The sequence below is a fragment of the Artibeus jamaicensis genome, unplaced genomic scaffold (assembly GCF_021234435.1).
Source record: "Artibeus jamaicensis isolate MK-2021 breed Jamaican fruit bat unplaced genomic scaffold, CSHL_Jam_final contig_414, whole genome shotgun sequence".
Classification (NCBI taxonomy): domain Eukaryota; kingdom Metazoa; phylum Chordata; class Mammalia; order Chiroptera; family Phyllostomidae; genus Artibeus; species Artibeus jamaicensis.
In genome coordinates this window covers 6,359,061-6,385,705 of record NW_026521822.1, presented here as the reverse complement: position 1 = coordinate 6,385,705, position 26,645 = coordinate 6,359,061, and the positions used below count along the sequence as shown (strand labels likewise).

Sequence of the window (26,645 nt, the reverse complement as noted above, 5' to 3'; positions counted from 1 at the left end):
TGAGAATTGTCGGATGTGCCTTAGACCAGTGGTGCTCAACACACAGGAGGATCATGCTAAGTAGAAGGCACTACCACAAGTATCCTCAAGATTATATACAATTACCAGGGTTCCAGCTTTAAGTAACTATATGCCTTTTTCTCTTACTTAAGAAAGTATCTCGGTATACAAACTAAACTGTGATTATAGGTATAATTCTGATTTTTCTTCAGTTTGCTAATAAAAAAGGTAAATTTTCTTTTTTAAAATATATTTTATTGGACTTCCAGCCAAGATACAAGCATAGGTAGACACACTGTGCCTCCCTGTACAACCAAAAGAAGGACAACATATTTACAAACAAAAAACCACCAGAACTGACAGAAAATCTAACTGTATGGAAGTCCGACAACCAAGGAGGTAAAGAAACATTAATCCAGACCAGTATGAGGCATGGAGATGGAAAGCCGGGCGGAGAGGACTCTGCAAGGCAGTGGATTGCGGACTGGGTCGTGACACATTCGCATGCAGATAAACTAGAAGAAACAAATAGGCAGACCAACAATAGGATTGCAAGACAGACCAAGCAATCCAGGGTTCCAGTGTGAAGAAATAAAGCCTCAAACCTCTGACTGAAAACACCTGTGGCAGCAGGAGACACTTCCAGCCTCCCAGCAGAGCTCTTTGGAGACACCGACACAAACCCACCCACCTGGGAATCAGCACCAGAAGGGCCCAATTTAATTGTGGGAAGCAAGGGAAGTGACTGAAAACTGGCTGAGAGCCAAGCAAGTGACACTGTTTCCTCTCAGTCCCCTCCCCAATATACAGCTCTACAAGGCAGCAAAGTGGGTTGCCCCACCCTGGTGAACACCTAAGGCTCCACCCCTTACTATGTAATAGGCATGCCGAGATACACAAACACACAAAAATGGCCCAAATGAAAGAACAGATCAAAGCTCCAGAAAAAATACAACTAAGCGACAAAGGGATAGCCAACCTATCAGATGCAGAGTTCAAAACACTGGTAATTCAGATGCTCAGAGAAATGGTTGAGTATGGTCGCAAAAGAGATGAAAAAGTAAAGGCTGTGCAAAGTGAAATAAAGAAAAATATACAGGGAACCAACAGTGTAGGGAAGTAAACTGGGACTCATATCAATGATTTGAAGCAGAAGGAAGAAATAAACATTCAATCGGAACAGAATGAAGAAACAAGAATTCAAAAAAAAATTAGGGGATGCTTAGGAACCTCCAGGGCATCTTTGAATGTCCCAACATCCAAATCATACAGGTACCAGAAGGAGAAGAGGAAGAGCAAGAAATTGAAAACTTATTTAAGAACATAATTAAGGAGAACTTCCCCAATCTGACAAAGAACATAGACTTCCAGGAAGTCCAGGAAGATCAGAGAGTCCCAAAAAAGTTGGACTTAAGGGGGCTCAGAGGTGGCTGTGGGCTACGGCTGGGTGTCCCACAGTGGGAGATACTTCCAGTCTCACACAAGAGTCCAATGGAAAGTGTACTAGGGACAAGCAAGGGATCTGCATTGTTCCCTCTCTGGCCCCTCCCCCACAGGCAGTGCTGAAGCACAGCAAAAAGAGTTGCCCTGCCAGGGTAAATACCAAAAGCCCCACCCCCTTACAACCTATCAGCTGTGCCAAGATAAAAAAAATATGACCCAAATGAAATAACAGAGTATAACCTCGGAACTAAGCAATGAGGAGATCACCAACCTATCTGATGGAGAATATAAAACCCTGGTAATCAAAATGCTAACAGATCAGATTGAGGTCAAAAAATGAATGAAGGATACCCAAAGTGAAATAAAGCAGAAATGTTCAGGGAACCAACAGTGACAGGAAGGAAACCAGGACTCAAAGCAATGATTTGGAACAAAAGGAAGAAATAAACATCCATCCAGAAGAAAATGAAGAAACAAAAATATAAAAAAGTGAAGGGACTCTTACAAGCCTCTGGGACAACCTGAAACATTCCAATATCAGAATTATAGGGGTGCCAGAAGGAGAAGAACAACAGCAAGAAATTGAAAACTTATTTGAACAAAATAATGAAGGAAAACTTCCCCAATCTGGAGAAGGAAATAGACTTCCAGGAAGTCCTGGAAGCTCAGAGAGTCCCAGAGAAGTTGGACCCAAAGAGGAACACACAAAGGCACACCATCATTAAGTTACCCAAGATTAAGGTTAAGGAGAGAATCCTAAAACAAACCAGAGAAAAGGAGATAGTTACCTACAATGGTGTTCCCATTAGAGTATCAGCAGATTTCTCAAAAGAAACCTTGCAGGGAAGCAGGAGCTGGAAAGAAGTATTCCAAGTCATGAAAGGCAAGGACCTACATCCAAGATTACTCTATCCAGCACAGCTTTCATTTAGAATGGAAGGGCAGATAAAGTGTTTCACAGACAAGGCCAAGTTAAAGGAGTTCATCATTACCAAGCCCTTATTACATGAAATGTTAAAGGAACTTATCTAAGAAAAAGCAGATAAAAAATATGAACAGTAAAATGACAACAAACTTACAACTATCAACAAATGAACCAAAAGAAAAAGAAAAACAATGAAAACAGAAACTAAGCAAACAACCAGAACAGAATCAGAGAAATGCAGATCACACAGAGGGATTTCAGTGGGGAAGGGGAAGGGAGGAATAGAGAAGAAAGGTACAGGGAAGAAGGAGCATAATTGGTAGGCAAAAAATAGATGGGGAGAGATAAAAAATGGTATAGGAAACAGAGAACTCAAAGTAACTTATATGTTCAACCCATGGACATAAACTAAGCAGGGGGGAATGCTGCAGGGTTGTGGGGGCAGTGTGGAGGGGGCAGAAGGGGAAAAAATGGAAAAATTGTAATAGCATAATCAATAACAAATACGTAGAAAAAATAATAAAATAAAAATAAAAATTTTAATAACCTTTCCCATCTTTTTTTTAGCCTCACCTGAGAACATTTTTTTTTCATTGCTTTGAGAGAGACAGAAACATCAATGTAAGAGAGAAATATTGATCTGCTGCCCTCTCGTACATTCCCCAACTGGGGATCAAACTCGCAACCAAGGTAATGTGCACTGACCAGAAATTGAACACACGACCTCTTGGTTTATGAGGTGAATCTCTAACCAACTGAGCCACACCATCCAGGGCAACCCCACCCATTCTTAATCTCACTCCTAAACCAATGCCCCAGAAGGAAGTCCAAGTTTAAGAGCATGGAGTACATCCTTCAGCAAAATTTTCCTCTGTATACAGAACACCTGTAAGAGGTGTTTCAAAAAATTTTTTAAACAAAAATGCTATCATACTTTATATACAGCTCTGCAGTCTGCAATTTCTGCTAAACAGCATTACATGGACAGCCTCAAGGTACACAGATATAAAGCTAATCAATCTTTTTAAATAGCTCTAGAAGATCCCCAAATGGGTATATAACAATTTATTCAGTCATTCTTCTGGATTCACTCAGCTTCTAGCTTTTGTCACTGCCCAAAACACCAAAATGCTGCAATATATATTGTGAACAAATATTCTCTTTTATATCCTGATTTTTCCTTAATGGATAGAACCTAAAAAGAAATTGCTACATCAAAAGGAATGTGTACTTTTTATTTGAATAGCTATTACCATATTATTTTCCAGAGAGGTCATATGAATTCATGCTTATACCAGCAATGTATGACAACGCCATTTCTCTGCAACCTGGTAGGTACTAAATATTGCAATTCTTTTAAATTTTCACCCAGGTGATGCATAAAAAGTGCTTTCTTATTGTATAATTTGTATCTCTCTAAACTATTAATCAGGGTTAGAACATATGCTCATAAACTTATTATCCATTCAGATTTGATTTCCTTTGGCATGCCTATTTACCAGTAAATTCTTTGCCTATTTTCTACTGAATCACATGATATTTCTCATGCAATTGTAAGATATATTTGCATATTATGGGTATTAATCCTCTCTCTATCATATGTGTTATATTTACATTAAAAATGTGATTTTGAATTAGGGATTTACAGCTTGAATTCATTTTCTTTTTAAACAGTGTCATTAATGGTAGCTAAATTACTACTAGGTGGATCCAAAGAAGCCTGCCTATTTAACATATTATGCAGCTCAAAAATTGTTCATCTGTGATGAAAGTTGACAAAAGCAATAATAGTCATTAAACAGAAAATAAAACGTATCCAAAAATTTTAGGTAATCTTAAATATGGTACCTGGGAGAAAAAAGATTAAAGGAAAATTAGGCACTGAATAAAGATTGCTATGGAGACTCTAGAGACTTCAGGTCACGTTAAAGGATTTTAAGGTGAGGGGACACTTTTGATGGGACTCCTTCTTTTGAGGGCTCTGTTCTTAAAAATAGATCTAAAGAAATCTCAAACAAAATCCTTTCTTCAAATTCTCATACAATGAGAGGCAATTAGTGCAACTATTAAAAATAAGGTAAATCTTAAGGATTGGAGGCCTTGTTTCTCAGATTGTTTTTCAAGTTCTGACTCTATTAAGTAAGGGAATGTTAGGTAACAACTTCCTGGAGACCATCTGTGTAACTTTTGTCATTAATTCACTAAAACTAACAAGTAGCTGCAAAGACTGTTCCACATTATCTATATTTACACAAAGAAATGGCAGGTTTTTCCATAGTGTTTTTGCCTTTTATGATGCTGATAAATTTCTCAAACCTTTTAAAATTATTTGTAAACTTTCACTGGCTGGTGTGGCTCAGTGGATTGAGTTCCAGCCTACAAACCCAGAGGTCACAGGTCTGATTCCCAGTCAGGGTGCATGCCTGGGTTGTGGGCCAGGTCCTCAGGTAGGGGCCAGTGAGACTCTCATACACTGATGTTTCTCTCCCTCTCTTTCTCCCTCCCTTCCCCTCTCTCTAAAACTAAATAAAACCCTTTTTTAAAAGTTATTTGTAAACCAAAGACAAAGCCCCCTCCCCGCCCTGCAAGAAAAAAAAAAAATCCCATCCATAAATGATGACTTTATGCCAAAATTCACCATTTTGAAAGCCCAGGGATTATAATTCTTCCAGAAAATCTTTGTAGGCCCTAATTGCTTGAATAAGAGATCAATGTCTCCAGCAAACATTAAAGGCCCTCACATATAATTCATCCACAGACTGCAACGAGATTATTGAAAGAAGTAGAAATATTACTCTGAGGCCAAGTTTAAAGTCATCTACTGAAAATTGCTACCCAGGAACACAACTTCATAAGGCAAACCCTAGAAGAAATACTAAGTTTGATACTACATAGTTTAACTTCAAGCACAAAAATATGAAGGAACCTATTTCAAAAGCTGCCAATTTCATCTAAGCTATGACATTTCAGACTTCATACAAAAAGGCAAAAAAGCTTTAATCATCCATTTCAACACTTACACGTGAGAGAGTATGAACTAAGATGGTAAGTGGAAGTTATAATGCTCAAGGCAGAAGTTAAAAAAACCCTAGGTAATAAAAAACTGGAAAGCAATCAAACTACTGTGCCCATTACATTCCAGGCACTGGGCTGCACAGATGATGGGGACAGAAAGGATGACCTGCTGTGCCCAACACTGTGACAGTGCGAAAGAAAAGCTGACAACTGACTATAAAATATAAGCATTCATTATCTCAACCACACAGTAACCAATTGAAGAAACTTTACTTTGATGAAATATTACTGCTGTCCCGAGGTTTTTAATAGAATTTTAGACTTCCACGTAAGAATATTTCCAGTCTATACCATTGGCTGGCTGACGGGATTTCTAATAAGACAGATGTTAAATATGAATACCAAAGTTCATATTTTAACACTGTGGTTTTAATTTTGTTAGTAAAAGACAATGTGATTTTTGGTGCTCTGAATAATAACTTTGACAAAGACAGAAATAAAACAGCACTGCCATGCTTCAACTATTTCAATGTTTTCTGATAATCTTTCACACTTTTAAATCCTAAGACTTTTCTAACATACAAATCTTCTTTCCATTTCAAGACTTCTTTTAAAGAATAGTAGCCCGAGCCCTGGCTGGTGTAGCTCAGTGGATTGGGTGCGGGCCTGGGAACCAAGCAACCACGGTTCGATTCCCAATCAGGGCACATGCCTGGGTTGCAGGGGACACACAAAAGGCAACCATACATTGGTGTTTCTATCCCTCTCTCCTTCCCTTCCCCTCTAAAGATAAATAAATAAAATGTAAAAAAAAAAAAGAATAGTAGCCCGAGCCATTGAGACAGATTATAAAAAAAAAATCAAACTGAAGTCAGGAAATCTAGGCCTTGCATAAGAATTTGCTACTAATTAATGAGTCCTATGACTTCTTTCTTATGGTCCTATTTTCCTGGCTATGAAATGAGTTAGTTTCAGAGAGAATAATAGTTGCTAAAGTTCCATTCCTTAACAAAAGTCTATCAGTTTCTTTTATTTGAAAATATTAAATATCTGAAGGGCAAAAAGCTAAATTGAAGCATAAATACATGAAAGAAAGTAATGCATTATCAAAGTTCAGCACCATTCAGAATACCATTTCCAAAATATTTTTTAAATAGCTCCTAGCTCCAAGAGAAGGAAAAAATCCAACAAAGTTTTCTAATAAACAAAACTCATAATTTCTAATTAATCAATCATGTAATGGCAAGCCAAAGAATTCTAATTTTCTCATTTAAGATATAGCCTTCAAGACAACAAAGAAAAACTTCAAAGTATACAATACTTGAACTTAATACAGTAAACAAATGTATAAAAACATGCTATAGTATGCATTACAATATATCTGTCCAACCAATATATAGTAACGACATAATGTGTATGTGTATACATAAGATTTGGTTGAGCCCTGACCACTGTGGATCAGTTGGTTGAGTGTCATCCCACAAAGCAAAAGGTTGCCAGTCAGGAGACATGGATAGGCTGCAAGTTCAGTCCCTGATAAGGGTACAATCAAGAGGCAACCTTAATCAATTTATCCCTCTCACATTGTTGTAAAAAAAAATTAAAATAAAAAAAAAGGGACTTCCTCCAAGATGGAGGCATAGGTGGAAGCCCTGCACCTTCTCACACAACCAAGTTTAAAAACAACAAAGTTTTAGCAACAAAAATGCAGCCAAACCACAGAAAATTGAACTACACGGAAGTCTGACAACAACGAACCCTTCAGCCAAACCAGTAAAAGGGGCAGAGCCAGCAGCAGAGCGGGGTCGAGCAGGAAAGATCCATCGGACCTGCCCGGGCATGCAACCCAGGCACGTCGGCAGTTGTAGGCAGATCCCAGGTGTGGAGTAGTGGGCGGACCCACTGAGGGCTGACCAAAGTCACACAGTCAAGCGCAGAGAAACTGGTGAAGGAGCGAAGCAGTGAGACAGACCGTGCAGGCCCCAGTGGCAGTAAGTGGCAGAGGGGACTACCATTGTCCCTCTCTGACCCCGCCCCCACATACAGCGTCACAAACCAGCGACCTGGGTGGCCTCACCCTGGTGAACACCTCCTCCTACATAATAGGCACGAACAGATCAAAACATGGCTCAAGAACAACTCAGAGCCCCAGAGCCGATAAATCTAAACGATGAAGAAATAACCAAACTTTCAGATGCACAGTTCAAAACACTGGTGATCAAGATGCTCACAGAACTGGTTGATTATAGTCACAAATTAGAGCAACATATGAAGGCTAAACTAATTGAAATGAATGGCAATGCACAGGAAACCAATAGTAATGGAAAGGAAACTGGGACTCAAATCAATGGAGTGGACCAAAAAGAGGAAAAAAATGACCAAACAGAAAAGAATGAAGAAACAAGAATTCAAAAAAATGAGGAGAGGCTTAGGAACCTCCAGGACATCTTTAAACGTTCCAACATCCGAATTATAGGGGTACCAGAAGGGGAAGAGGAACAGCCATGAGTGGAACACTGATTTGAACAAATAATAAAGGAGAATTTCCTCAATCTGGCAAAGGCAATAGACTTCCAGGAAATCCAGGAAGCTCAGAGAGTCCCAAGAAAGTTGGACCCAAGAAGGAACACACCAAGGCACATCATAATTACATTAGCCAAGATGAAAATGAAAGAGAGAATTCTAGAAGCAGCAAGAGATAAGGGGACAGTCACCTACAAAGGACTTCCCATCAGACTGTCAGCTGATTTCTCAAAAGAGACCTTACAGGCAAGAAGGGGCTGGAAAGAAGTATTCCAAGTCATGAAAGGCAAGGACCTACATCCAAGATTGCTCTATCCAGCAAAGCTTTTTAGAATGGAAGGACAGATAAAGTGCTTCTCAGATAAGATCAAATTCAAGGAGTTCATCATCACCAAGCCCTTATTATATGAGATGTTAAAGGGACTTACCTAAGAAAAAGAAGATAAAAAAGATGAACAGTGAAAGGACAGCAAACTCACAGTTACTAAGAACCACACCTAAAACAAAAACAAACTAAGAGGACAGCTAGATCAGGAGCAAAACAATAGAAATGAAGATCACATGGAGGGTTAGCAACAGGGGAGTGGGAGGAGGAGAAGAGGGGAGAAGGTACAGAAAATAAGTAGCATAGACAGTAGATAGAAAATAGGTAGGGGGGAGGGCAAGAATAGGATGGGAAATATAGAATCTAAAGAACTTGAGACACGTGGTCATAAACTAAAGGGGGGAATGGTTGGGGAGGGGTGTGCAGGGTGGAGGGGAATGAAGAGGGGAAATAGAACTGTAATGACATAATCAATAAAATATATTTTTTTAAAAAAAGGATTTTGTTTATTTAGCACAGCCAGGTACTTCAAATTAACCAAATTCCCAACAGTAGTTTTCTTAGAACTGGGAAGAGTTGCTGATAAGAAAGACTAGTAGAAACTATGTACTACTGGGTAAAACATATGATATGCATCCATCATCTTTATAGACAAAAAAAATAAAGATACTTACATTGTGAATATGGTAGGAATGATAACAAATGGATGGCAAGCACAAAAAATGCAAACTGGAGTCTATGAACCATCCAATTGCTTTCAATATAAACGCTCTTCAGATAAATTTCGAAGTGTAATAATAACAAAGCTACTAATAAAAAACAAGTAACAAATTTTGATTATATGAGAGATGCATGAAAACAGTAATAAAAATTGAAAATATCTAAACCAGAAAATGTTGAGTTTTTCTTTGTTTTTCTGAGGGTTTTGATGGCAAATTATCGGAGTTTTCCTGTATTTAGAAAAAGATACCTTTTACACTTTGGGACTTGAGCCAGCCACTTCATTGCCCCTCATTCACTTGCAAAATATAAAAATACATTCATTCAAAGCCTATGTTTATAAGTTTCAAAACTGATACTATTGCTCAGATCCCTTGAATCCTTAGAGTTGGTATAGTCTTGTTACTTTTCTCACTTCATAAGAAGATCCCCCAAGTGATTAAGTATTTGTGACTATGATAAAATATTTCAGCAGAGCCCAGATAGTAAACTACGCCATCTTAGTTGTTAAGAGAAGGGAATGATACCTGTCCTCTGTTGAGAGCAGTCAGGCAATGACTATGTTTCCTGTCCAGGTAAGACTGAAAGGGTCAACACTGTTTCCATACCATAAATATATTAAGTTTGATTTTGAATGAAAATTAAAGCTTATTTGAAGTTCTACAGCCATTTGTGATCTTGCAAACAACCTGAGGGAAAGTTCCAAATCAAATCTAGATGAACTGTGTTCCAGATTTATGTTTTAAGAGTAAGACTGAATGAAGAAAAGATATTTTTAGCATATCTTTTAAGCTGACTCAGAGCAGCCATGGTAATCTAATACTCAGTGTCATAGGCATGGGGTGATGGAAAATGAGAGGGAACAAGGGGATGATTTTTAGTCAAGATGGAAGCATAGGTAAACATGACTCACCTCCTCGCACAACAATATCAAGATTACAACTAAAATATAGAAAAACCATCACTCAGACCATCAGAAATCAAGTTGAAAGGAAGACTGAAAACTACAGATGTGGTATTAAAGATACCACATACATACAGACTGGTAAGAGGGCCAAACATACAGAACAACTGGCCCCATATCCATGTGTGGTAGATAAAAATTCAGGAGGAATATCTTGGGAGCAAGAAATCCCAGCCCACATCAGGTCCCAACCGCCCAGGGTTCCAGTGCCAGGAAGATAAGTCTCCAAAACTTCTGACTACAAAAACCAGTGGAGATTGAGTCAGTGGAAGAAACTTGTGAATTCCCAAGCAGTTCCCCTTAAAGAATCCACACACACTTACTCAGATTCACTATCTCTAAGCTCCAGCACCAGGGCAGCAGCTTGAAAGGCACCAGTGGCATAAAGAGAGGAACTGAAGTGTCTAGCATCAAGACAGGGCCTGGGGGACAGTTTTCTCCCAGAAAGAAAGGCAGGCAGAGGCCATTGTCCTTTTTCTGACCTCCAGCCCACAGAGCCACAAAATCAGCAGGTGAGTATAATATCTAAGACTCCAAAACCTGGCTAACACCGTTAGCCTTGCCCTGGAGATCTCCTGAGACTCAATCCCACCCAACTTACTGGCCACCAAGCTGTTTGTTAACAGTGGCTTTTCCATATGAATGTTGGTCTTGGCTCATGATTCACAACTTCCTAAATCCTTTCAAACAAGCAACAGCCAGCCTCAGGGAGTTCCCAGCCTCTGTACCTCTTCCTAAGTGGCCTCAGTGCTAGCCCCAGCACTAGCAGCAGCCAACCTAGATTCACAGCTTGGCTTCGCCTGGGAACCTCCAAGCCCAACAAAAGTAGCAGCCATCTCAGATTGCTTTATACCTCATGTAGCATGGCCCCAGACAAAACACAAGTGGAGACTGACCTTGACCTGTATGAAACCTCAGGGCCTATGCACCCAGTGGACAGTCACAGATCATGTCAGAGCACCACCACCCTGCCCCTGAAGAGCTGATCCTCCATGAAGGGTAGATGTTGGTAGTCAGTGGTCACAGCTAATCCTTGCATCTGAATGGCCTAGGTAAATCCCTCCCATTGATATGCCAATAGCAATCAAGGCTCAACTACAATAGGAGGGTGTGCTCGGCCCACACAAAGGGCACAGTTTGAGTACCCAGCTTGGATGATAAGGAAGGCTGTGCCACGGGGCCTTATATAAAACCTACATTAGACCAAGCTACCATGACAGGGAGTCACAGCAGCTCAACCTAATACATAGACACAAACACAGGGAGGCTGCCAAAATAAGGAGACGAAGAAATATGACTCAAATGAAAGAACAGACCAAAATTACAGGGAAAACCTAAACAAAATGGAGGTAAGCATCTATTAGATGCAGAGTTTAAAACATGGTTGTAAGGATGCTCAAGGAACTCAGTAAGGATCTAAACAGCATGAAAAATATCCAGTCAGAAACAAAGGATTTACTAATTGAAATAAAGAACAATTTACAGGGAAACAACAATAGAGTGGATAAAGCCAAGAATCAAATCAATGATTTGAACATTAGGAAGCAAAAAACAAACATTCAGAACAAGAAGAAAAAAGAATACAAAAAAGGAAGGCAGTATTAGCAGCCTCTGGGACAACTTAAACGTTCCAGCATTCACCTCATAGGGGTACCAGAAGGAGAAGAGAAAGGGAAAGAAATTGGAAATCTATTTGAAAAAGAAATGAAAGAAAACGTCCCTAATTTGATGAAGGAAACAGACATACAAGTCCAGGAAGCACAGAAAGTCCCAAATAAGATGGATGCAAACAGGCCCACTCCAAGACACATCATAATTACAACACCAAAGGTTAAAGATGAAGAGAGAATCTTACAAGCAGTGAGAGAAAAGAATTTAATTATCTACAGGGGAATACCCATAAGAATGTCAGCTGATTTTGCAAAAGAAACTACAAGCTAGAAGGGAGTGGCAAGAAATATTCAAAGTCAGGAAAACCAGGGAAATACAGCCAAGATTGCTCCACCCACCAAAGCTATTATTCAGAATTGAAGGAAAGATAAAGAGCTTTCCAGACCAGAAGCACTCAAGGAGTTCATCATCACCAAACCACTCTTATATGAAATGTAAATGGGACTTATATGAGGAAAAAAAGATCAAAATTATGAATAATAAAAATGGCAATACATACATATCTATCAACAATTGCATCTAAAAAACAAACTAAGCAAACAAGAAGAACAGAGGCAGAATCGTGGTTATGAAGAGAGTTTTAATGGTTGCCAGATGGGAGGGTGTTGTAGGAGAATGGGTGAAGAGGTGAAGGGATTAAGAAGTACAAATTGGTAGTTACAGAATAGCCCTGGGGATGTAAAGTACCATGTAGGAAATGGAGTAGCCAAAGAACTTATACCCATGACCCATGGACATGAACAATGCTGTGGGCATTCCCTGAGGGAGTGGGTGGTGCTGAGTGGAGGAGGGTAAAGGGAAATGGGACAACTGTAATAGCATAATCAATAAAATGTAATTTTAAATCAATTAATTAATTAATTAATTTAAAAAAGAAAAGGAAGAAGAATCCGGAGACTAGGGAATGGTTGTGTCAAGGACTCATTTACTGAGCCATGCGTGCCAGGCACTATCACACACATGTCACTTATGCTATTTAATTTAATCTTTACAATATACCCATAAAGTTGAAACAATCATCCCCATATAATCAAGGAGACTCAGGTCAGCTGAATGACTACAGAAATTAACACATCTAAATATAAAAGAAAGAAAATGAAATTCACCCATCTAGAAAGTAGTACAGATAGCATCTCCCTTCAACTCTCAAAGTGCTAAGCCTCCAATCCCCCACACAAATATACCCCCTCAACAAATCCATGGTAATCTTACAAAAAAAAAAAGAAAGTACTACAGACAAAATTATAAATATAAGTTCCCCCCCAGCAGTTGTTACCCTATAGAACTCAGACTACATAAAAGTTTTCCTACTGTCTATTAACAGTGAATATCATTCCTCACTTCTGAAGTTTATTAGAAAATGTTAGCCACATTCATAATAAGAAAAGAGCCAAAAATCAGAAAAATTTGTGATTTTCAATTATTGTATATCTAGGGCATGTAAGTTGTTATAGAATATTTTGTTAATTTTTCTCTAGATAAGTATAATAAAGAATTATGTCACTACTCTAACCTCAGAAAAGAAAACCTATTTATTACAATACTATAATTAAGCATACCAATAAACAATGGAACATTAAAAATAACTCCCACATCTAGTTAGCTTAAGGAGAATTATAAAAGAATTTCAATTCCAGCCTAACAACCAGAACAAGCCAGTTAATCTATAAAAAATATAGTTTCTTAAAAGCCCATCATATAGCTAAAGATACTAAGAAACCTAAATGAACTAGATTCTAAAAAGTAATGAGCCCTTTCAAGGAGAGAAAAGACACAAAGCTAGTTTTTATTCCTGCCTTGTAGAATGGCAGGAGGAGAAAGTATCTGTCATAGATGTGTCAGGATCACCAAGGTAAACTTATAACAAACTTCTAATGGCCCCACATGAGCTGGCACGGTAAATTAATCTACTGAGAAGCCCCAGACACAGAGAAAATCTCTACCTACCCACCAAGACTTTTCCACTGGCTTCACTAAATATACAGGGGTGTACACTAAAAACCAGATCCAGGACAGGAGCTGAGAAATATCCTTCCTGAAGCATGCTGGACCTTTCTTTATAAAGCAAGTCAACAACCCACTGAAGACTGGGGGTGGGGCAGAAAAAGCAGTAGAAATCTTTCCAAAACACTTCAGGTCTTTACTCAATGCAAGGTAGTTCTCAAGGATCATGCTGAAGCAAAAGAGCTGAAATAAATCCCTTTGAGGCTCTCCTGACCTTCTCTGACATGGCCTCTGAAGGACAGAGGCAACTGGACAAGATAGATGAGAGTTGCAGAAAGCAAATGCAGGACTCAATGCGAAAACTCCACAGTAATCCAAACAGCTGGTAGCTATAAAGCAAAGAGAGGTTGACTATCATGTGTAGATATAGAGATTGAGATATAAAGCATTAAGTGAACTCTGAAATCTCACCAGAATTTAGATCCCAAACCAGCTGAAGGGAAATTCTGGTCCTTTCCACAAAACATATAAAGCATTTCAGCTTTAAAGGGAAACTAATGAAAGCAAAACAAAGCCTAGGAACTCCGAAATCCACTATTTCATAAAAGTAATAAGGACACTAGCAAAATTTGCCACAAATCAACTTTTTAAGAACTCTTGTAATTAACAAAAGAATTTCAACAGTCTGACAATACTTATCCAATAACAATGGATGAACCTTAGTAACAACAGTGAGCTTTGTGGTGTTTTAACTTGAGCTCTTCCCATCTCTCTCCCCACATCTGTGGTAGTCTTGAGAAGCAGCTGACCACATTGATTGTGAAATCCATCAGTCTGGCAACCACTGACAGGGACAGTACAGGATTGGAGCTCCCCAAATACCCCACACATAAGGAATTATCCATATTGACCTATCTAGCAGCATCCTGAAAAGAAAAGCTCCACTGTTTGAATGTGACCCACTCAGAATTCCCTGTATTGAAACAGCACTACCTTAGTGCCTCTGTCAAAAAAAAAATCAGCTATATTTGCTTAATAGCACAGCTGCCTGAGGAAGCAAAACCACTTTAAGCTAAAGGGAAAACTGGAAATGAGATGGCCAAAGGAGGTTTTGTATAGCTCCAGTGCATGCCTATGTGTCTAAAACACTATGCACACATCCAGGGAAATCTTGATAAGGGCCAAATCTCACACAGCTGGCTGACATTAAAGTTTTGAACAAGCAGGAAATGAAGACTAAGACACACTTGTAAGTTGTCTGTGGAACACTGAAATCATGCCCAAAGACTGAGAGAATTTATTTGTTCAAAGCATTTAAGAAATTTCTGTCCAATATTATCTAACTGCTAAATTAACTGAGCAGAAACTTCAGTGGCTGCAAATGACAAGGAATATAAACTTTAGAAAAACAGTCCACAAAAGTCAGTGAACAAACAAACAAACAACAACAAAAACAATGAGTAAAAACAAACCTTGGGAAAGGGAGATCTGCCACATTATGCTATTAAATATGTCTACTTTCCAACCAGAAATGTGTAAGAAAAACAAAGAAATAGGAAATTATGGCCTCTACACAAAGAAAAAAAAGCAGTCAATAAAAATTCTCTGAGGAAGCCAGACATTAGACTTAGTAGACAGCACTTTAAGTCAGCTACTCAAATATTTTCAAAGAACTAAAAAGAAAGCATGTCTTTAAACTAAAGGAAACTATGTCAACAATATCACACCAGAAAATATCACTAAAGAAAGAAATAATTTAAAAGATCCAAATAGAAATTCTGAAGTTGAAAAGTACAATAAGTAAAATTTCAAAACTCACTAGAGGTGCTCAATAACAGATGTGAGCAAGCAGAATAATCAGCAACCTTGAATATAGGTCAACTGAGATTATACTGTCTAAGAAAGAGAAAAAGAGAGAGAAAATAAAGAAAAAATATTAAAAGTCCACAGAAATCCATGGAACATTTTCTAGTATACTAACATTGACATACTGAGAGTCCTAAAAAGACAGAGAAGAAAAAATAACAATAAAAAATAATTGGCAAAAACTCCCCTAAATTGATGGGAAAACATTAATCTACACATCCAAGAAGCTTAACAACCTCCTAACAGGTGAAACTGAAAAAAGATTCGTTATTACACATACCACAGCCAAACCATCAAAAGCCAAAAACAAAGAGAGTATCTTGATAGCAGAGAGAAAAGTGACTCATCACATAAAGGAGGATCCTTAATAAAATGTCTGACTCCTCATGAGAATCTACGGAGGCCATAGGCAATAAGATGACATAGTCAAAGTGCTGAAAGAAAATAAAACCTGTCAAATCAAAATTCCATATCTAGTAAAATTATCTCTCAAACAATAAAGGCAAAATTAGGAAATTTCCTCAAAAACAAATATAAAGAGAACCCATCACCAGCAGATCTTCCTTACAAGATATACTAATGGGAGTCCTTCCTTCCTGCTGAAATGAAAGCACACAAGACAGAACTCAAATCCACACAAAGAGAGAATACCAGTAGAGGTAACTACATGTGCAAATAGAAAGACAGTATAAACGTATTTTGATTTGTAACTCATTTATTCTAATTTTTTTATCTTCAACTGAAACCATGCTTATTGATTTTAGGGACAGGAAATAGGAAGCAGAGAGAAACAGCTACGACCAGGGACTGAATCCGCAACCCAGGCATGTGCCCTGACTGGGAAGAAAACCTGTGACCTTTCATTTTCTAGGACGACACTCCAACCAACTTAGTTATATGAGCCAGGACTCTCTTAAGTGATTTAAAACACAATTTCACAAAATGATTAATTATAAATAAGTATTAGTAAACTTTTAATGTATAAAGATATAATTGTTAATAGGGACTCCAGCCAAGATGGAGACATATGTAGAAATACTTCACCTTCTCGCACAACCAGAAGAATGATAACAACCAATTTAAAAACAAAAAAACAACCAGAACTACCAGAAAAATCAAACTGCATAAAAGTCTGACAACCAAAGAGAAATGTTCAACTAAAGAAAAAATGTTCATTCAGACTGTTAGAAGGGGCGGAAATGGGAAGCTGGGGGCAGAGAAGACACACTTCAAGGTAGTGGCTGATGAACAGGATTTCCCATATTTGTGTGCAGATAAGTCAGGATGGACAACTTGGGAGCAAGACAAACTGCACAGCCCAGGGTTTCAGCACAAGGAAATAAAGCCTCAAAACCTCTGGCTATAAAAACGTTTGGGGATTGTGGCAGCAGGAGAAACTCTCAGTCTTATATGACAGTCCATGGAGAGGCCCATGAGATCCTAGAACATGTGCAGGACCACCCACCTGGGAATCAGCCCCTGAAGGGGTACAATCCACTTGTGGGAAGTGAAGGGGCAGAAAGTGAGGCGAGAGCCAAGCAAGCCACCAAGTGGCATTATTCCTCTCTGACTCTTCCCACACATACAGCTCCACAACAGAGCAAAGTGGATTGTCCCCTCCCTGGCGAATACCTAATGCTCTACCCCTTACTATGTAACAAGTGCAATGAGACAGACAATTATATCCCAAATAAAAGAACAGATCAAAATTCCAGAAGAAGAACTAAGCGATGAGGAGATAGACAACGTATCAAATGCACAGTTCAAAACACTGGCTATCAAAATGCTCACAGAAATGATTGAGTATAAATGCAAAATAAGAGAAGAAGTGAAGGCTATGCAAAAAGAAATAAAGCAAAACATACAGGAAACCACCAGTGAAGGGAAGAAAACTGGGACTCAAATCAACAATGTGGAACAGAAAGAATAAATAAATATCCAACCAGAACAGAATGAAGAAACAAGAATTTTTTTAAATGAGGGGAAATTAAGGAACCTCTGGAACAATTTTAAACATTCCAACATCCAAATCATAGGGTGACAAAAGGAGAAGAGGAAAAGCAAGAAATTGAAAACTTATTTAAGAAATTAAAAACTTATTGAAAATAATAAAGGAAAACTTCCCCAATGTGGTGAAGAAACTAGACATGCAAGTCCAGGAAGCTCAGAGAGTCCCAAAGAAGTTGGACTCAAGGAAAAACATACCAAGACACATCATAATTAAGTCACTCAAGATTAAAGATAAGGAGAGAATCTAAAAAGCAGCAAGAGGAAAGGAAAAAGTTACTTTCAAAGGAGTTTCCTTAAGTCTATTAGCTGATTTCTCAAAAGAAACCTTGCAGGCAAGAAGAGGCTGGAAAGAAGATTCCAAGTCATGAAAGGCAAGGACCTCCATCTAAGATTACTCATTCTAGTAGAGCTATCATTTAGAATACAAGGGCAGATAAAGTGCTTCCCAGATAAAGTTAAGTTCAAGGAGTTCATTATCACCAATCCCTTATTATATGAAATGTTACAGGGCCTTAACTAAGAAAAAAAATCAAAAACTATGACCAGTAAAATGACAACAAACTCACAAATATCAACAACAAAACCTAAAAAACAAAACAAAAAATAAGCAAACAACTAGAAAAGGAACGGAATCACAGAAGTGGAGATCACATGGAGGGTTATCAGTAGGAAAGGGGAGGGGTGATGGGGTAAAAAGGTACAAGGAGTAAGAAGCATAACTGGTAGGCACAAAATAGATGGGAAAGGTTAAGAATAGTACAGGAAATGGAGAAGCCAAAGAACTTATATATACAACCCATGAACATGTACTAACAGGGGCAGGGAATGCTAGAGGGTGAGGGTTGCAGGGCAAAGGAGTATAAAAGGGAGAAAAAACTGAGAAAATATAATAGCATAATCAATAAAATGTCCTTTAAAAATATATAATTAGATTAGCCCTTCCAGCCAAGATGAACATATAGATAGACACACTGTGCCTCCTCGCACAACAAAAAGAACAACAAATTTAAAAAAAACAACCAGAACTGACAGAAAATCAAACTTTATAGAAGTCCAACAACCAAGGAGTTAATGAAGAAACATTAATTCAGACCAGTAGGAGGGGTGGAAACTGGCAGAGGGGCGGAGAGGACTCACTGCAAGGTGGTGGCTGACGGACCCAGCAAGGTAATGGATGGCGGACTGGGTGGTACCACATTCCCGTGCAAATATACTGGGAGGAACAAGTGGGAGAAAGACAGACCAAGCAACCCATGGTTCCAGCATGGGGAAATAAAGCCTCAAGACCTCTGACCGAAAAAACCTGTTGGGGTTGAGGGAGCAGGAGAAACTCCCAGCCTCACAGCAGAGTTTGCTGTAGAGACCCACACGGTCTAGAACGTACACAAAACCGCTCACCTGGGAATCAGCACTAAAAGGAACCAATTTTATCGTGGGAAGGAAGGAAAGTCACTGAAAACTGGCTGGAAGCCAAGCAAGCAACATTGTTCCCTCTCAGACCCCTACCACATACAGCTCCACAACACAGCAAAGTGGGTTGCCCCACCCTGATAAACACCTAAGGCTCCACCCCTTACTACATAACAGGTGTGCCAAGACACACACACACAAAAAATGTCCCAAATGAAAGAACAGATAAAAACTCCAGAAAAAAATACAACTAAGTGACAAAGAGATTCACAGTCTATCAGATGCACAGTTCAAAACACTGGTAAGCAGGATATTCACAGAATTGGTTGAATATGGTCACAAATTATAGGAAAAAATAAAGACTATGCTAAGTGAAATCAAAGAAAATGTATAGAAAACCAACAGTGAGAGGAAGGAAACCGGGACTCAAATCAACTATTTGGAACAAAAGGAAGAAATAAACATTCAACCAGAACGGAATGAAGAAACAAGAATTCAAATAAAATGAGGAGAGGCTTAGGAACCTCCAAGATATCTTTAAATGTTCCAACATCCAAATCATAGGGGTGCCAGGAGGAGAAGAGGAAGAGCAAGAAATTGAAAACTTATTTGAACAAATAATGAAGGAGAACTTCCCCAATCTGACAAAGGAAATAGACTTCCAGGAAGCCCAGAGAGTCTCAAAAAAGTTGGACACCAGAAGGAACACCCCAAAGAACATCATAATTACATTACCCAAGATTAAAGATAAGGAGAGAATCTTAAAAGCAGCAAGAGGAAAAGAGACAGTTACTTACAAAGCAGTTCCTATAAGGCTATCAACTGATTTCTCAAAAGAAACCTTGCAAGCAAGAAGGGGCTGAAAAGACGTATTCACAGTCATGAAAGGCAAGGACCTCCATCCAAGATTACTCTATCCAGCAAAGCTATCATTTAGAATAAAAGGGCTTCCCAGCTAAGGTCAAGTTCAAGGAGTTCATCGTTACCAAGCCCTTATTATATGAAATGTTAAAGGGACTCATCTAAGAAGATAAAAAATATGAAAGTAAAATGACAACAAACTCAGTTATCACAAACCACACCTAATATGCACACACACACAAAAAACAAACTAAGCAAACCACTAGAACAGGAACAGAATCACAGAAATGGAGATCACATGGAGGGTTATCAGTTGGGCAGTGGGAAAGGGAGGGAGGGAGGGGGAAAAGGTACAGAGAATAAATAGCATAAATGGTAGGTAGAAAATAGACATAGGGAGGTTAAGAATAGTACAAAAAATGAAGCCAAAGAACTCATATGTATGACCCATGGACATGAACTAAAGGAGGGGAATGCTGGTGGAAGGGTGGGTGCAGGGCAGAGGGGTATAAAGCAGGGGAAATCGGACAACTATAAAAACATAATAAAAATATTTAAAAAGTAAAATAGAAAAGATATTATTAGTATGGCAATAATAGCACAAAAGAAGTGAAAGGGAACAAAAAAATTTTTATACTATTGAATTTAACTTAGAATTAATCTGAACAAATTTATTTTAACTTAAATTATTAATTGTATCCCTAGAGTAGACCACTAAGAAAATAACTCCAAAAAACATAGTAAAAGTGGGACAGAAAAGGGAAGACAGATTGCAGAGTCATTTGGGAAATACAGTAAATGAAAATTTATGTTAGATGAAAGTGAGATATTCTCCCTGAAGGAGCAGTTAGTCTAGTGGAAGAATCTAAAGACTGAGCAAAAAATTATTCTGTATTGTATTCAATGACCGGAACATAGAATAAGGGACTAAAAGTGGCAAAAGATTAGGCTGAGAGTAGATCATAAAAGGTAAGGATTGACCTTTGTTCCTAAGGTATTAGAGAGTAATTTAAGCAATTAAGAAGTGACATGATTTTGAGGAAAGAAATGTCTGTGAATCATTAGGAAAATGCACCCACAAAGGTGGCTATAATAGAACAGACAATAACAAGTGCCGGTAAAAATGTGGAGAAACTGGAACCCTCACACAGTGTTGGTGGGAATGTAAAATGGTGCGCCTTCCTTGGAAAACCGTTTGGTAATTACTCGAAATGTTAAACATGGAGTTACCATATGACCTAGCAATAACACTCCTAGGTACATACACAAGAAAACTGAATACATGTGTCCACACTAAAACTTCTTATATAGGAATGTTCACGGCAATATTATTCATGATAGCCCAAAAGTAGAAACAAACCAAATGTTCTTCACCTGATCGGTGGATAAACAAAATGTGGTACACTTATATAGTGAAATATTAGCCGAAAAAAAGAAATGAATTACCAATATGTATTAAAACATGGATGAACCTTAAAAACATTATAAGTTATGATAGTTATGATGACACTATGAAATAAGCCAGATGCAGATGCCACATTATGTATGATCCCATTCATATGAAATGTTCAGAATAGACAAATCCATAAAAACAAAATATATTAGTGATTGCCAAAGGTAGGGGTTTGCAGAGGCAGGTAGGGATAGAAGGAGGAGGAAATACGAAGGGACTGTTAATGGATGTGAAGTTTCTTTTCGGAGTTATGAAAATGTCCTAAAGTTAGATAGTGCCATGGCTGCACAACTTTGTGGATATACTAAAAACCACTGACTTTTATACTTCAAAAAGGTGAAGTTTATGGTTTATGAATTACATTTCAATAAAGCTGTTATAAAACAAAAACCGTGATGAATTACCATTTCATATCTAGTAGAATTTTTAAAAGAAAAAGACTAGAAATACCAATGTTGGCAAGGATGTATGACATCATTGCTGGTCAAAGGGTAAATGGCACAACTACTTTGTAGAACTCTTTAGCAATATCTTAAGTTAAACAGGCATCCCCCCATGACACATAGATTCAACTGCCATTTGCTCAGGACAAGTGAAAACTTATGACCACATCATTGTACTGGAATGTTCAAAGCACCATATTTATAACAGTCCAAAAATAGAAACCATTCAAATGTCTATCAACTGGAGAACAGATCAATAAAATGTGCTATATTTATACAATAAAATAATACCCAGCAATAAAAACAAACTGATAGGTATAGCAACATGGGTGAACCTAAAAATCATTACCTTGATAGAAAGAAGACAGTTACACACAAAAAGATATCATACTATTTGATTCTATTTATATACAGCTAAAGAAAAGACAAAACTAATAGATTCTAGTAGAAAAGAGAACAGTGGTTTCCAGGGTAGGGTAGTTGGAAAGGCACACAAAAGAACATTTGGTGATGAAAATAATCTTGGTGGTTATACAGGTTTATAAAATTGTCAAAACCAAACAAAATGATTACTTAGAACAGTGCTTTTATTATAACTAAAGAATAAAATTTTTATTGAGATATTCATGGGTGAGGTGACACAATGCAGGGACAGGTTATAAACACTTCGGAACAAAAAACTGGAAGTCAGGTAAGAGAAGACTAGCATACGCTGATAAATGCTGAAGCTAACTGATATGTATATCAGATTTGTACTATTCCCTTTAGTGCTGTACATGCTTAAAAATTCACATAATGAAAAGTTAACAGTTATTCACTCATAAATACATATTTCTTACTGTAGTTCTGTGGCACAAGTTCTGGGCTCTTAGGAGTTTTCAACTTGTAAGATACATCTCCAATATTAACTGTATCACCTAAAAAGAGAATAAAGAAACACAGCATTACAAGAGACAGGTGAGAAAACCGCACACTGTGCCTTTCCCAACAATGATTCTCCTGACCTATACGGAGGGTTATTATAGAAATGTGCTCAGAGTCTGTGTCAGGCGCCTTAGACACTATGCTATAAAACTGCTATCCAAAGTGTAACTATGGAAAGGAGAAGGGAAACATCAGTGAAATTTGCATTTTAAATGCTATTTTAGCGAAAAAGGTAAAGTATAATAACATATGCATATTAACCAGCTTTATTTTCTCATGTACATCAATACAAAGAGTCAACAACAATAACGAAGAAAGAATTTTGTTTAGAATCATCCAAAGCATCTAGGGTGGTACTGTTAACTCAGTTCTACATCTCTATAGGTTCTTATTTTTACTACATACAACTTCAGGTTCTCTAACAATGAAGCCTCAAAATTCAATATTTCTAAATACATTAAAAAGCAAAGCCCATTTTTAGTTTTCTGAGAAAATTCCATACTGTTTTCCATAATGGTTGTACCAGTCTGCAATCCCACCAATAATGAACTAGGGTCCCCTTTTCCCCACAACCTCTCCAACATTTGTTGTTTGTTGCTTTGTTTATGACAGCCATTCTGACCCGTGTAAAGTAGTATCTCGTTGTGGTTTTAATTTGCATCTCTCTGATAGCTAACGATATTGAGCATCTCTTCATGTGTCTGTGGATCCTCTGTATGTCCTCTTTAGAGAAGTGTCTGTTCAAGTCCTTTTCCCATTTTTTAATTGGGTTAGATGTCTTCCTAGAGTGGAGTCGTGTAAGTTCTTTGTATATTTTGGAGATTAAACCTTTGTCTGAGGTATCATTGGCAAATATGTTTTCCCATACAGTCTGTTGTCTTTTTATGTTAATACTGTTTTCTTTAGCCACACGGAAGCTTTTCATTTTGGTGAGATCCGATTTGTTTATTCTTTCCTTTATATTCCTTGCTCTAGGGGACATATCAGTAAAAATGTTGCTGTGTGAAATATCTGAGATTTTCCTGCCAATGTTCTCCTCTAGGACTTTAATGGTGTCACGGCTTATATTTAAGTCTTTTATCCACCTTGAATTTATTTTGCTGTATAGTGTAAGTCGGTGCTCAAGTTTCATTTTTTTGCATGTAGCTGTCCAATTCTCCCAACACCATTTGTTGTTGAAGAGTCTATTTTTACTCCATTGTATGTTACTGTCCCCTTTGTCAAATATTAATCAACCGTAGAGAGTTGGGTTTATTTCTGGGCTCTCTGTTCTGTTCCATTGTTCTATGTGCCTGTTTTTATGCCAGTACCATGCTGTTTTGATTACAGTGGCCCTGCAATACAGTTTGGTATCAGGCATTGTGATCCCTCCTACTTTGTTCTTCTTTCTCAAAAGAGCAGCTGCTATTCAGGGTCGTTTATGGTTCCATATAAATTTTTGAAGTGTCTGTTCTATGTCTGTGAAATATGCCATTGGTATTTTAATAGGTGTTGCATTGAATCTGTAAATTGCTTTGGGTAGTATGGACATTTTGATTATGTTAATTCTTCCAATCCATGAACACAGTATATGTTTCCATTTGTTTGTGTCTTCCTTGATTTCTTTCTTCAGTGCTGTGTAGTTTTCTGCATATAGGTCTTTTACCTCCTTGGTTAGGTTTATTCCCAGATATTTTTTTTTTGTTTTTGCTATATTGTATGGGATCTTTTTCTTGATTTCTGCTTCTGCTGATTCATTGTTAGTATACAAAAACGCCTTTGATTTCTGGATATTGACTTTGTAACAAGCTGTTTTGCCAAATTCATTTATTACTTCAAGCAGTTTTTTGGTAGAGTCTATAGGATTTTTATTTTGACCCAGCAAGTCCACTGCTGGGATTATATCCTAAGAACCCTAAAACACCAGTCCAAAAGAACCTATGCACCCCAGTGTTCATAGCAGCACACTTTACAATAGCCAAGAGCTGGAAGCAACCTAGGTGCCTGTCAGTAAATGAATGGATCAAAAAATTATGGTATATATACACAGTGTATTCCATACAGCAGAAAGAAAGAAGGAGCTCCTACCCTTCGCAACAGCATCGATGGAACTGGAAAGCATTATGCTGAGTGAAATAAGCCAGGTGTTGAAAGACAAATACCATATGATCTCACCTTTAACAGGAAACTAAACAACAAAACAAACAAGCAAGCAAAATAACCAAGACACTGAAATAGAGAAAAGGGGGACAGCAACCAGAGGGGAGAGGGGAGGGAATTTCAGGGAAAAAGGGGGAGGGATTTAGAGGAACAAGTATAAAGGACACATGGACAACAGCTAAGGGGGTGGAAATGGGAGGGAGGTGGGGAGCACTGGGGGGTGGGCTGGGATGGGAAAAAGACAGAAAACTGTACTTGAAAAATAATTAAATTTTCAAAAAGTCTTCCTACTCAAAAGCAAAATTCAGCTTCCCTTGTTTGAAATAGTGAATTATTAGTAGTAAAAATTAAAAAATATATATATTGCAAATAAAAGCAAAAAAGCCAAAAAAAAAAAAACCAAAACAAAGCCCCAGTGGCATATATGCCAAGAATCCCTACATGAAACAAACTAAACAGAGCAGAAGTTCTCAGTAGCTTCTACATGGTGTTAGTTTTTTAAAAATAATATTAATTTCTGTCTAAACTTCTAAGGTACAAGACTAAATTAACAACCTCTATTTTGCTCTCTCCAACAGCAAAATAGGCATATCAATACCATCTGCACCTGCAACTTCATTTGGAAAGAGCTCTACTTCTGAGAAGAAGAAGCTATGACACATCTTTTAACACTGTCGGTTTGGAGCTAGTGAGGTATTCTGAAGACCAAGGCCTTAAATCATGGTAATAACACCACTGACTTGTTAAATGATTACCATCTTCTAAGTACTTTACACATTCCTAAAAATAATCCATGAGACAGACTTTACAAATGAAGAAATTTGCGAATATGTGGGGAGGAGTTTTTATACATGAGTAAATATATTACAGATGAGGCAGAATATTAAAGCTAGAAAAATTCCTGGGCAGTAGAATGGGGAAACTGAGGCAAGATAATTCAATGAGGCCAAACTATCTGAACTGACAGCCAGCTGTCAGAAGACCTTATTTCCCTAACCAAGCATACTTGAGAGCAAATGCTTTATACCTCTCCTCCCTAAGCAGAGAATACATACATAGCTTAAATCACGCTTGTTGGGGAAATAGAAGATAGAAAACCAATTTAATGCCATTTGTGTCTGCTAAACTTAAGGATGGAGGAACAAATAACAAAAACCCTATTAGAGCCACACAAACCCAAGATAAAGTTAAAACAATACAGTAGACCAAAGAATAATTCCAAACTCTTCCATACACTCATTTTGATGCATCAGCATACTAAAAATACACCATGAAAGCTGATGACTATTCTGCTAAAACCCTCCCCTAAGATTCTCACCTGCAGAAGAGAAATTAAAACCCTCAAGACAAAGAACACCAGTGCAGGCTCCCTCTAGAGCACATGCATGCCCCTTCTCAGGCATGAACTTACTACTTCCTCCTATTGTCTAAAGGTCCCCAGGAGACTTGTAAGCAGGGGAGCAGCAGGCAGTGGCAGCTCATCCCAGGCCTACCCCCTGCTCCCGTCTCTAAGGCTCCTTTGTCTCTGACTTTCCAGGGAGCTAAAATCAGCTCCACCTTGACTCACTTCTTTCCTATAATGGTTCTAGGGGGCCAAGGCAGAGCACAGCCTAGCCTCTTCCCTAGGCTTTCTACCCTAAGTTCTTCCTTTGCTTCACTTCCCCAACTCCAATAAACTTACCCCCAAATCACCTGGACTCATGTTGTGAAATCTTGCCTGCATGAAGTCAAGAACCCACACACTATAGGGTAGCCTGAGGCAGATCTGCTCAGGGCCTTGTCCCTGTCCAGTGACAGGTATGTGGTAAATTGAGAGAAATGTAGAAATACTGCACAAAAGCCAGGTATACACATACTTTCTGATACAGAAGACATATATTTAGAGTTCAATTGTCCAAATCAAAAGAATTGTCCTCTGTACTAAACAGCTAATACTTACTGAATACTGGGTATTTGGCAAATATTATTATAGATACATTATTTATATTATTTCATTTAACCTTGATTCT

At 38.1% G+C, this 26,645-nt stretch overlaps 1 protein-coding gene across 3 annotated transcripts in view; it reads right to left on the bottom strand.

Moving 5' to 3' along the window:
* VWA8 (von Willebrand factor A domain containing 8) overlaps positions 1 to 26,645 on the bottom strand; it is a 459,390-nt gene that overhangs the window by 419,047 nt on the left and 13,698 nt on the right. For 2 of the 3 annotated variants that reach the window (XM_053665428.1, XM_053665427.1), the window contains exon 2: positions 22,413 to 22,490. The exons of the other annotated variant lie outside the window; for it this stretch is intronic. In XM_053665428.1, the coding sequence (XP_053521403.1) occupies positions 22,413 to 22,490 (78 nt within the window). The remainder of the gene's footprint in view (positions 1 to 22,412; positions 22,491 to 26,645) is intronic. 3 annotated transcript variants of the gene reach the window in all.